General features: G+C 37.3%; 1 protein-coding gene across 2 annotated transcripts; it reads left to right on the forward strand.

Annotated features, from left to right (window-relative positions):
* Positions 1-2,028: 2,028 nt before the first annotated feature.
* LOC135744178 (NACHT, LRR and PYD domains-containing protein 1 homolog) lies at positions 2,029-11,103 on the forward strand. Of its 2 annotated transcripts, XM_065262150.2 has the most exons (15): positions 2,029-3,696; positions 3,886-3,966; positions 4,132-4,203; positions 4,341-4,475; positions 4,579-4,737; positions 4,852-4,935; positions 5,067-5,134; positions 5,531-5,586; positions 6,146-6,207; positions 6,303-6,520; positions 6,783-7,039; positions 7,170-7,286; positions 9,385-9,535; positions 9,641-9,685; positions 9,787-11,103. In XM_065262150.2, exons 1-15 carry the CDS (start codon positions 2,051-2,053, stop codon positions 10,062-10,064), a joined length of 3,429 nt encoding a protein of 1,142 aa, XP_065118222.2. In that variant the 5' UTR covers positions 2,029-2,050; the 3' UTR covers positions 10,065-11,103. The 2 variants fall into 2 exon arrangements, with proteins under 2 accessions (XP_065118222.2, XP_073670977.1); XM_073814876.1 differs by lacking the exons at positions 9,385-9,535; positions 9,641-9,685; positions 9,787-11,103 and adding an exon at positions 7,466-7,499.
* Positions 11,104-11,990: the final 887 nt, after the last annotated feature.

Below are 11,990 nucleotides of genomic sequence, written 5' to 3' on the forward strand. Positions count from 1 at the left end.
GAAGTTCTTAATTTATTTGTCACCATTGTTGAGATTCATACTCTGATACTTGATGTTTGTGCATCTCAAATGCACAGCGGTTCATTTTTTGTTAAACTCCTTAGGGCGCACTCACACTATCCAAACCAAACCGCGCTCGGGCGCGTTTGACCCCCAAAGCCTGGTTTGTTTGACTAGTGTGATCGCTCTGTTCCGTGCCCGGATTGTTTAATCGCGCCGCGGCCGGGTTGCAGAGGTGGGCCGGAGCGCGGTTCACTTGGGCTCAGGCGCGGAAGGCTGTGGTGTGAGCGCAATCGCGCCTGAGCGCGATTCAAAAGGTGAAGACGTCAGTTGCGTGACCACTCACGTTCATCTGCCTCCGTAAAAACCTTTTGATGCGCGCAGCGGGGTTACGTGAATGTCCGAGCTGCACAGGTGACAGATCAACTTAGCAATATGATGACATGTGAGAGGGCTGTCTGTAATCGCGCACCAAACGACTCCGAATAAAAAACACAGACTTATCATTACGGTGGGTTCCAGTGTTAAGAGAGCGCTTTACTTCCTGCTTTTTTCAAAACAATCGCATCTTAATGACAAAAGCGCGCCTGGACTCGGATCGATAAGAAGTACAGTGTGAGTGCGTGCACCTGGGGGAGTAGGGAGGGGTGACAATCGCGCTGGGGCATGGTTTGGTTTGGTTTGGATAATGTGAGTGCGCCCTTAATGACAAACTGCTGAGAGAGTGATAGAAATCAGAAAGTGGAGAAATCAATCTTCCGCACCTCACGATCTCTCTTTACTTCCGGTCAAATGGTATGGCAGGTGGGCGGGGTCCGAGAGAAGATCGCTGCGATTAGCAACACAAGCCAACTTCAAAGTCTTCAGATCTCAATTGACAAATTCAAATCCAGCCCTGCCTTATTTCATTTCAAAAGCCGGCAATCGATACTTGTGTTTCATGGTGGCTTTAAAGGATTGAATTGATATGGTAACATGAAGAACTGAATGACTTACAATATGTAGCCTTTTCTGTGATGATGGGTAACATGAATAATTCAAAGTAAACATATTGGTAACACTTTACAATAAGGTTCATTAGTTAACTTTAGTTAATGTATTAAATAAAATGACCAATACATTTGTTACAGTATTTATTCATCTTTGTTCATGTTAGTTAATAGATATAAAGCTTTTGTTTGTTCCTGTTAGTTCACAGTGCATTAACTAACGTTAACAAGATTTTAATAAAGTATTACTAATTGTGAAATTAACATTAACAAAGATTAATAAATGCTGTATAAGTGCAGTTCATTATTAGTTCATGTTAACTAATGTAGTTTACTAATGTTAACAAATAAACCTTATTCTAAACTGTTACCAACATATTTGTGTTTCAAATTGTATTATTAGTTACAGGATAATACCGTGCGCATTGGCATGATTTTATGTGACTGTTGATACTCAGTTAATTCATAGTTACTTTAAATAAGTCTTAGTTAATGTATAGTTCTGCAGGAGTTTTTTAACATGCAGTAATTAATAATTATTATTAAATAAGTAATATGTTACTAGTTGTTACTTAACCCAAACATGTACAATTGCCTATTTAATAGTAAATCGTTCTTCTTTATTAGTAATTAGTAGAGATTTCAGTGTTAATGCTGAGGTAACCATTTGTTTCGCATTAGTTTCCGTGTAACTACCTAGTAAGACCATTATTCTAAAGTGTAACCAAATTTTTCTGTTTCTCTAGACAAATCTTTATACAATTTTGCAAAAAATAATATATACAATTAAATATATATACAATAATATATAATCATATTCAAACATACCTTAAGTTTTTTAAATTGCACAAAGCAAGGGCTTTCAACCGGAATGTGTGGTTAAAATATCAGTGTGATATTCTTCATGTTTATTATTTATTTAGTTTATTACTTAATAGAGTTAGAGAGCACAGTATTTCACTGCAAATGTCCACATTATTCTCAATTTCATCTAAAGTGTACATTATTAAGTTACCTTATAATTTCCTGCAGCGCCTTGGGATTTGGTGGATCGATATAAGATGTCAGTTACCCAAATGTATGAGATGGAGAGATCGAGAACTTTCTTTTCTGGTGAACAACTGTCAAAAGCAGCCCTGTATACTGAACCTGTGATCATTCAAAAAGACAAACTTCATCTTCTTCCAGTTACTGAAGTTTGTGTTGATCACTTCTTTGGAGATTTACTTAATCCATTAGCTGTTATTCTCCAGGGAAGCTCTGGGAGCGGCAAATCATCCATAGCACAAAGGATCATGTTAGACTGGGCATCTGGAAAATATTTAGCAAAATTTTATCTTGTTTTTCATCTGAAGTGTGAAGAGCTGATGTGTTTTTCTGAAGAGATGAGTTTGATTGATCTCTTGAGCTGGAGTTGCAGTTTAACTTCAAATGAGATTATACAGATGCTACAGCGGTTTTCATTAAAAGTGCTCTTCATTATTGATGGATTTGAGGAGCTTAGATTCACACAAGACATTACTTACACACCGCCACCCACTGATTTACACCAGAAAGCCCCACCTGAAGTCTCTGTTTGTGTGCTGCTGAAAGGACAAATCCTGCCTGACTCCTTCCTGCTGGTCACCACCAGATCTTCAGCTACACAGAGACTGAACAATTTAATTAACAGACCTCAGTGTTGCACAAATACGATTGTTGGCTTTCCTAAGAAGAAGATAGAGGAGTACTTCCAAAAGTTTTTTCAGGATGAGGAACTCTTTAGGAAAGCTTATGAGTCTGTTAACTTAAATGAAACCCTGTTGACTGTCTGCTCCATTCCTGTAATCTGCTGGATCATCTGCACAATTATCAGAGAAAGATTCAATGATGGTGCAGATATAACAAGCGGTCTGGAAACAACCACATCCATATATGTTGAGTTTGTGTCCACTTTACTGGAGCATCACGGTCAGGGTTTGAATGAGTCGGTCCCAAACCTACTGAGGAGTCTGGGTCAACTGGCAGAGAGAGGGATGCTGAAACAACAAGTTCTGTTTGATGAGAAAACCATCCAAGAAACAGTCCAAGATCCAGTTAACAATCCATTCTTGAACAAATTCCTATTGGAAAGAAGAATCAAGCAAGAGACAATGTTTAGATTCGTACATCTGAGCTTTCAGAAGTTCTTCACTGCTCTGTACTTTGTCTTATTGGATGAAGATGAGTCTCAGAAGAAAGTCAGAGAGCTTCTTCATACTGTAGAGAGAGGATGGGCTTTGTCCTCTTGGTCTGCTGCTGAGTTTTCAAACAGAGATTCAGAAATAAGAAAATCAAATCAGTTACAGTCTGAGATTTTGTTCCTCTGTGGTCTCTGTAAGAATGAAACGATCGACTCATTCTTTAAAAAGCACAATGTGACTGTTAGTATCAATATAGAAACCCAGATGAAGGAATGGATCCATCAGTGTTCACTGAGATATCAACATGAAAACATGATGTTCATTCTTCATTGTCTCTATGAGCTTCATGAGAGGAGCTTCATTGGGAAAGTTTTGGGAGATTTGGTTCTGATCGATCTGTCCAACATTTCCCTAAACAAGACAGACTGCTGGGTGCTGCGGTTTTGTTTTCAGTGCTGTGAACGCATCAGAAACCTGAGACTCAATGTTACATCTGATCATCTGAAGATACTTCAGCCTGCATTGTGTAGTTGTGAAGAGCTGTGGTGAGTGAAGATCAGACTGTTTTTCTGATCATGTGACACATTAATACTCAATAATATACTGCAACATTTTCATAATTTGGTTATTTTCATAATTTTCATCATGTTAGTTTTGATGTTAAACATGAAACATACACCTTTCATTGAGCAAACAGCAAGAGTGTCTGATAATGTCTCTGTTCACTTTCAAAGGTTGATATTTGATCACATTTCAGATGATGTTGGGGATTTCATCTTGGCTCTTGGAGACGGAAAGATTATGAATCAGCTGATGTAATGGATTAAAATGATTGTAAACATATATATTATATTATTGTTATACATGCAGAAAGTATGCCAGTAATGGTCATTATAGTGATTATTATGACAACACCATTTATTGCCAACACAGATGCAGTTCTGTAATTATTAAATGAAAAACCTTATTTTAATTGTCAGGATAAAAGTGGATAAAAACAAGAACAGAAGCTGTCCAGAGATCATTGGATCAGTTAAAGACGGTGTCGTCACGTAAGAAACTACAATCATTTAACATCACATCATTCATTCATGCCACTGATACAAGGTTTATATTTTCAAATTTATATGCAAGACTTGATGTTTAGCACAGGCCAAAATTAAAGTTTGTTTCGCTGTTTGTATTGCAGATTGTCCATTAGCTGCTCCAAAATCTCAATAAATAGACCAATACCCTTAGATTTAACTCTGATTTGTCCTCGTCCAGCGATTTGCACAATAAACTGGAGAGACGTTCTGCAGACGTTCATGAGATGTACACAAGAGTGAGAAACTTGACTATAGTTTTTTTTTAAATATACAATTCTTCTTAATGTTTTGCTTAAATGTTTTTCTTTCTGTTTCTACTCGGTGTGTTTTATCATCAAGACCTGAAGGTTCTGATAAAGAGGTTTTTGCTCTGTTACAAGTCCTGCGCTCTTCATCTGGTTTAAAGAAAATTCATCTGCAGGTGGACATCTTGAGTGACACACTGGTCCACACAATCATTTCCCTCATCCAGACCTGTCCCAGTCTCAGTGAACTTGGGTAAAATTTGTTATAGCTTGAATATTTGTATTGAAATCCTTAAATAATTATTAACAGTCAATCTAGAGTAAAAAGTGAAAAGGAAAAATATAAAGGTAAATGTTTTGGTTTCAGGATAAAAGCCATATTGACATTACAACAGGAGGTAATCCAGACCCTACAGGAATCATTAACGGACATGGATTGGATGCTCAACATGTAGGAGTATATATATGATCTGTCTGTTTTCTGTTTCATCTGTTGAATCTTTATTTCTTTCCAAAAGAGAAATTCCAACAAATTGCACACAAACAACTTTGTTGTAAACTGCACACTGTTATTTTCTTTAGCTGGAGGACATCTGTGTTGCTTAAGCGTGACAAAGATTCAACAGAGGAGGAACTGAAGCCAGAATACAGTAAGAAATTTTGTTTATAACAACTAAATTACTGCTGTTTGTTATACTACCAATAATATAAACCAATAATAACCAATTGAGCAGCTCATTCGCAGTATTTTGACGTCATACATTTATTGGTCTGCACATGCATTACACTTTTATTGCACTGAGGTTGGAATATAAATAATGGCACATCAGGGCGAAATGAAAGGTTATAAAGGGCTTCGTTAGTTTAGAAACATCCTGTAAATGTATAAATGTAAACTGTTGAGTTGCGATCTGTGGCTTGGCAGCAATTTGAGCAGCATCCAGCATGAATAAAAAGAGATTAGGTTTGGTATTTTATGTTTATGAGCAACCCTGTCATTGTTTTACACAACATTTACAACATATAAATTCAGTTTTGTTTTATAGTGGAAGAGGTTCTGGTGCATGTGTCTTCCTCAAAATTACAAGCACCTGGACCAACGGTGAGTCTCACCAAAGTCCTTTTAGGGAAGTTGCACCACTTTGTGGTCATGTTTGCAACTCCCCAGGGAAGTTTTTTCAGTCATGCAAGACTAAAATCAAAATCTACCTGAATAGAGTCAGATATCAATTGCTCACTGAAATCACACTAAGATATAAAAACTATTTCTGAACAACAATTAAATCTGACATTAACTTTTGTTTCTCAAGTTCACATTTTTGAGGTTGCCCTATACTGCACATGCGCACAGGTTGGCAAGTGCCTCCCCTAGAGAATTAATTCGTCAGTCTTTATATCTAGTATTTTTTTATTGAGCATTGGATTTATCTCATTCATGGTAATATACCACACATCTTGTTAATAACGCTTTATCGTTTGAGTAGGAATGTGATATTACACTAGCACGGCTGTGATTAGGCCAGAGATTAGGCCAATGTAACATTTTACGTTATTAATATTAATATGTTAAAATAATATTAATAAAATTGGGAATTATAATTTACCAATATAAAATGGCATATTCAACTAAATAAATTGTTTTGTTTCTTTCTTCAATGCAGAACTCCATGTTCACACCTGAACTCACTGATAGAGATGAAGTCAAAGGGGAAAATACACACAGGTATACAACATTCATATTATGTATTCAGTTGTCCATAGTGCTTAGAGTTTTCTAAAAAACACCTTAATCCTCAATGATGTGTTTTTGTCCTTTAGGTTTGTTTCTCCACATGCTGGTCAGTTTCAGTGCAGTTTGACCAACCTTGTGTTTGTGATGGAGGGTAAAGGAGAGATGTTGTATAAAATCGTACCCTGGGATCCACGGCTCTTAGATGGTTTGGGTCAGATGCAGCCTGCAGGTCCCTTGTACAACATTGACTGTTTTGAAGGTTCAATCTCACAACTGCATCTCCCACACTGTGAAATTTTTTCAGGTATGTCTGTGCATTGATTTTTAATGGACACTTTGATCTGTTATTGGATGGGACAGGGAAAAGATTAAAGGATCAGGACTTGACACAAGCTGTATTCATATTGGGTCACCTGTACACAAGCCTCACGATGCATTGTGCTCTGGGGCATGTACACGACCCATTAAATATATGACATATGTTAAAATTACGTTTTAAAATAATACAAATCTATTTTTATTAAATCACTTTAAACTGTCTTCAAATTGTTAAATGTCTTTTACAGAGGAGAATAAAGTCAGTTTGGCTGTAGCACACATCACTGGTGATAATGTAGAAGTGTTGCAGCCACTCAAAGTGAGCAGCACTCATGTGATTATTAATATCACAGAGTTTTCTCTGTTTGGACTCATAAAAAAGATCATATACCCTGAGTCTCCTGTTCGGTCCCAAGTGTTGTTTTTTGTCCGTCCAACATCTGTGAAACAGAAAGAGAAAATACTGGATGTCCATTTGCTTCCAAGGAATGTCCCGCTGTCAGAGGTACTGTACGCCTAACTGCAAGTTTTATTGTTACTTTAATATTATTAAATTTTCTCCTATGCAAATTATTCATGCAGTGAAATATGACTTTCATAACTGAAATTGACAGCTTCTTTGTTCTTTCATTAAGGTAAAAATCCAACACAAGGAGAATCGTCACATTCAGACCAGTCCAAAATGTCGTCTGACTCCAGGTAGAGAGTACAGTCTGTGTTGTCTACCAGAGGGACTTAAAGTACAACCAGAGGTAATGTTATGACTATGAGATAACTTTAAAACTGATCTGACTGTGCTTTAATGTAAATTGATGTGAAATGTTGATGAAAATCTTGATTTAGTATTTTTGTTGATGAGGTTTTAGCACAGTTTTTACATCATGTGTCATTTATCATTAGCTATGTTTCAATGCAAAACATTTTTTTGTAGATGTAACCGTCATGTAAACACCTTAATTGATCATGTAAGTAATGATCCCGTCTAAAGTACCTGCTGCATATGTTCATGTCTTAAACATCTTCGGGTGTTTTCCCAGACAAGGATTATCCTAGACTAAATAACATGTTTAAACTGCCTTTATTTAAAAAAAATATTGCGATATACAGTAGTATCTTAAAAATAGTGATGTTGCGGTATAGTATCATAAAATATATCCGTGCCATTGTTTTGTCTCAACATGCACACCAACAATGTTTTTTGTAAGGAATGTTTGTAAAAACTACTGTCCTAATATAACTAAAGCCAAGTCCTGGATTAATCTAAACCCTGTCTGATGCTGCGTTTACACCAGCCGTGGTAGAGGCATTAAGCGCAAGTGATTTCAATGTTAAGTCAATGTAAAGATGCGTTGACGCGTGTCTGGAGGTCTCGCGGCGCAGATGAGGCGTTTTGCGCGGTGCGATAGACTCAATTCCGTCTACCGCGCCAAATGCTCAATTCGCGCCATTCGCGCTAACTGACCGTCTGACGCAGTACTTTTTGTGTCGCGTTAACCAATCAAGAGCCTGCTTGCTGCTGTGGTGGCAGCCCCTCCCGGAGTCACTCATTCAACATGAAGGAACGCTTGATATTGTCCGTGAGCAGTCACCCGGGGCTATACGACACAAGTTCTTATTTCTATAGAGACAGGAATAAAAAGGACCTCGCTTGGAAGAGTGTCAGTGAGGACATTGAGCAAACTGATAAGTTGTAAATACACATTTCACTTTTGAGTCATGTGACGTTTATCGACCGGTGCCATTTATTGACCCGCGCTGTTTATTTTCCCCCTATAGTAAGGTGACCAAATACAAACCGGTAACTCTCTCGATAAATGCACAAACAACATTAGCCATCTTGCAAACAGACAACCGCATAGCACTTGCCCCTCCCACAAGAAGCGGATTTTGCCTTTGATGCGCATCAAATACTTGCTTTTTCCACGCGTCTACTTCGCTCTAGACGTGCGAATGCATTCAAACTGTTCAGGCAGCAAACTAGGCGCGGTAGACGCAATTTTGACGCCTCCAATGCGGTTGATGTAAATGCAGCATGAGAAACTACATTCTTAGAGTATAACACCTTAAAAATAATTCTTGAGTATATTCATCCAGAGAAATCGGCAACAGACGCTGGGCACAATGTTGCCAAATCTGTGGTATTCTGACTAGTTTTGAATGACCATTGCACTGGTTTTGTTATGCAGATCTGGCAACACTGGCTGTTTAGAAGTTTTGTTCAGGATGTTTATAGACCCTTTTACTGTTTGTACACAATGATGAAGTGGCAGCGTATGCGCGCGCATTTAGGCAACGGAAGTATTGTAAGAATCAACAGTGAAGCAACACAAACAGTAAGTTATTTTAAAAAAATTGACTTTATCAACATTTTCAACACAGCTACCAGATCCGTGTACTATAGTGGAGTGGATAAAAGACGTTAGCAGATGGCCAAAAATAAAGTTGCCAGATACATATATACGTATATTAGTATATTATATTAGTGCAACCAAACGCAACAACGGGACATTTTGATGTTGAGAAACCGTTTTAATAAACTTTCTGAGTTGCTACCACGTTAGAACCAATGGGGAATAACACCACTTCTGTTGCCCAAATGCGCGCGCAGGCTATTTGATCACGTGAGCTGTAAAAGGGTCTATAATGTACATTTAAGATAATAATAAAAAACTGTTTTAAATAATCTTTTAATAAGTTTTAATTTAAAATATTTTATTAAGGTTTTATTGTTTAAGGATATACTGTATAAATAATACTTTCATAATCGGCTATCAGATTGAATTCAGTTGAACGGAGGAAAATGTGTGCTTAAAAACATGTTTCTAGATAATCCCATTTTTTATTTTTCAGAATGAATTGTTTGAGTTTGATTTCGACCCAAACTTTCATCCCACATTTGAAGTGATTCTGGATGTAAACATTGAGGAGATAAAGCTCGGTCTGTTGGATAGAACTGATGAAGAGAAAACAGTTTGGACACCACGCCAAATCTTTTTTACAGGTATAAAACTCATCTGTGAATAAAGCTTGTTGTTGACACTTTACAGATTTGTATATTTTTTTAATGGCTCACTCACTGATCAAATGTTTTGTTTTATTTTAATAGAATCAGGTTCTAGTACTGACTCTACTGCTATCATAAAGGACACGGGTATTGAATCCTACATTTTCACTATTCAATATTATTTTGTTTATATCATAAATGTATCAACTCTTATAACAAGTGTCTTGATCCTCTTTTGCTTAAATCAGAATCTGAATTTGTGGACAACAATAGAGATGAACTCATTCAGAGAGTCACGTCTGTGATGGCGATAGCTGACTGTCTGAGATCAAAAAAGATGATTACAGATGAAATGTGGAGTGAAGTTCATGCTGAGAATACCCACAGAAAACAGATGAGAATCTTGTATATGGTGCTGATCTCAGGAGGTTCTAGTGTAAAAGCAGAATTTTACAAACTACTGAAGGAGAAGGAACCTCATCTAGTAGAGAGCTTAGAGTCTTCATCATCCACTAGTGCTCAGTAATACAGACAGTGTTAGATTGTGTGCAGCTAAATAGTTTCAAATCTCTGCATCTCTGCTCAGAATCTGACGTGGAACAAAGCACTGTTCCATGTTAAAGACCGTTTTATAAATATGGACTTTGCTGTGGATTTTTGCTTATGCACGCTGTTACATCCCCAGTGTTCTGGGTTCGTTTTTGTAGTCATTTTTGTTTTGGTATTGCTTGTGGTTTGTTTGTTTGTGTTTTATTTACCAGGCAAGTTTGCTTCTGTGAGAGTTCCGGCAGCTGATTGGTTGTTCTACAGCTGATTGGGAGCTGGAACTCCACCGACTCATCAGTGGCTGCAGCTGGCTGGGCTCTTTAAAAAGCCCAGTTTTGGACCAGTTCACTCTCACTTGTGCTGGTTTTGTTTGTACCCTATGTGGAGATATGTATGACATTTAGACAATTTTCTGACATTTTGATATAAATATTTAACATCTTACAATAGTTTTCAAACTATTTTGTGTGTTCATAAACCTAGCTTGTGTTCCATATTTTTGCAATTTGTAGCAGCAGGAGGGAGCATTTGTTGTTTGTGGATCATTATAATTAATTTGTGTTAATTATCTTTCTTTTTCTCACAGGGAGTTGGGGAGTAAATGTTGCGCTACCCTGGGGTATACATATCATCCATAGGTATATTTCTCTGTCTAGAAACACTAGGTAGATCTGGGCGGACCACCAGCTCTAGGTTTGGTTAGGGCGCTTTGACCGTGTGCCAGGCAGGGATTTTTATAATCTATTGGGGGACAATACAGGTTAGGGGTGGGGATTTTTTTTTTGCTTTGGTCTGTCCAGCCCTCCCCTTTTCCCAGAAAGTTATTATTGTTTATTATTCATATTAGTATTGTACAAAAATTAAAGCTTTGTTTTATACGGTATTTGGTTTTTGTGTCCTTTTCTCGTGCCGCAATTCCATGCCTCCCTGCTTGCATCGGTGGTCCTGAGTAGTGGGTTGTCAGGCTCCTCTCCCTTTGAGAACTAGAACGTAACGTTTACGATCAAATTTCTTTATAAATCTCTATGAATGAGCCAAATATTTTTTAAAGTCGCCATGAAACGGAAGTAGCAATTGCCTTATTTTCCCCGTGGACGTATATTCGAATGAAACAGCTTTTGAGATGAAATAAGGCAGGGCTGGATTTGAATTTGTCCATCGAGATCTGATTGGATCGCTTGAAGTTGGGTCGTGTTGATAATTGCTAATCGCTGTGCTCTTCTCCCGGACCCCGCCCACCTGCCATACTTATGACAGTAAGTGAAGAGAGATCGTTTTGAGCAGGGGAGGAGATTTGCATGTTTGATTAAAGATTATGAGCACACACAAATTTTTTTTTAAATAATGAAGCTCACAGATAAGTCATTTGTTAATAATACCACAATATTAAAAAAATATATATAGTTTTTCATTTCAATTTCATTGCGACTTTAAGTAAATTTCCATCGATTTTTTTTTTTTTTGGTGACTGTAGGAACAGGAAATTGTTCAACCTGTTTCACAGAGGTATGAATATGAGGTCACACATATAGGCCGAACTCCCTTTAGTTATTAATCTCAATGTATAATACCAGTTGTGCTTTGCTGCAGAAACCTCTGTGTCTTTAAACCATATTTCTACCTGTATTTCACACCGATTGTCATCCACACAAACAGCTGAACTGAAAACTAACATATTTTGTTTTTGTTCTCTAAAATGGTCTTTGATGTCATCTGTCTGCACAGCACCACAACTAATGTGAAAGCAATTCAAGAGCTATGCCTTCAAAGCTTTTAATAACTTCACGCCCTCAATTTGAGATCACTGCCTTGACATAATACATAATGAACAAACACATTTCACTACAACATATGTAGAATTAAGATATTACATGACAGTTTGAGTGTTAGATAAATGTATTGCATA

This window comes from Paramisgurnus dabryanus, chromosome 6 (genome assembly GCF_030506205.2).
Source record: "Paramisgurnus dabryanus chromosome 6, PD_genome_1.1, whole genome shotgun sequence".
Classification (NCBI taxonomy): domain Eukaryota; kingdom Metazoa; phylum Chordata; class Actinopteri; order Cypriniformes; family Cobitidae; genus Paramisgurnus; species Paramisgurnus dabryanus.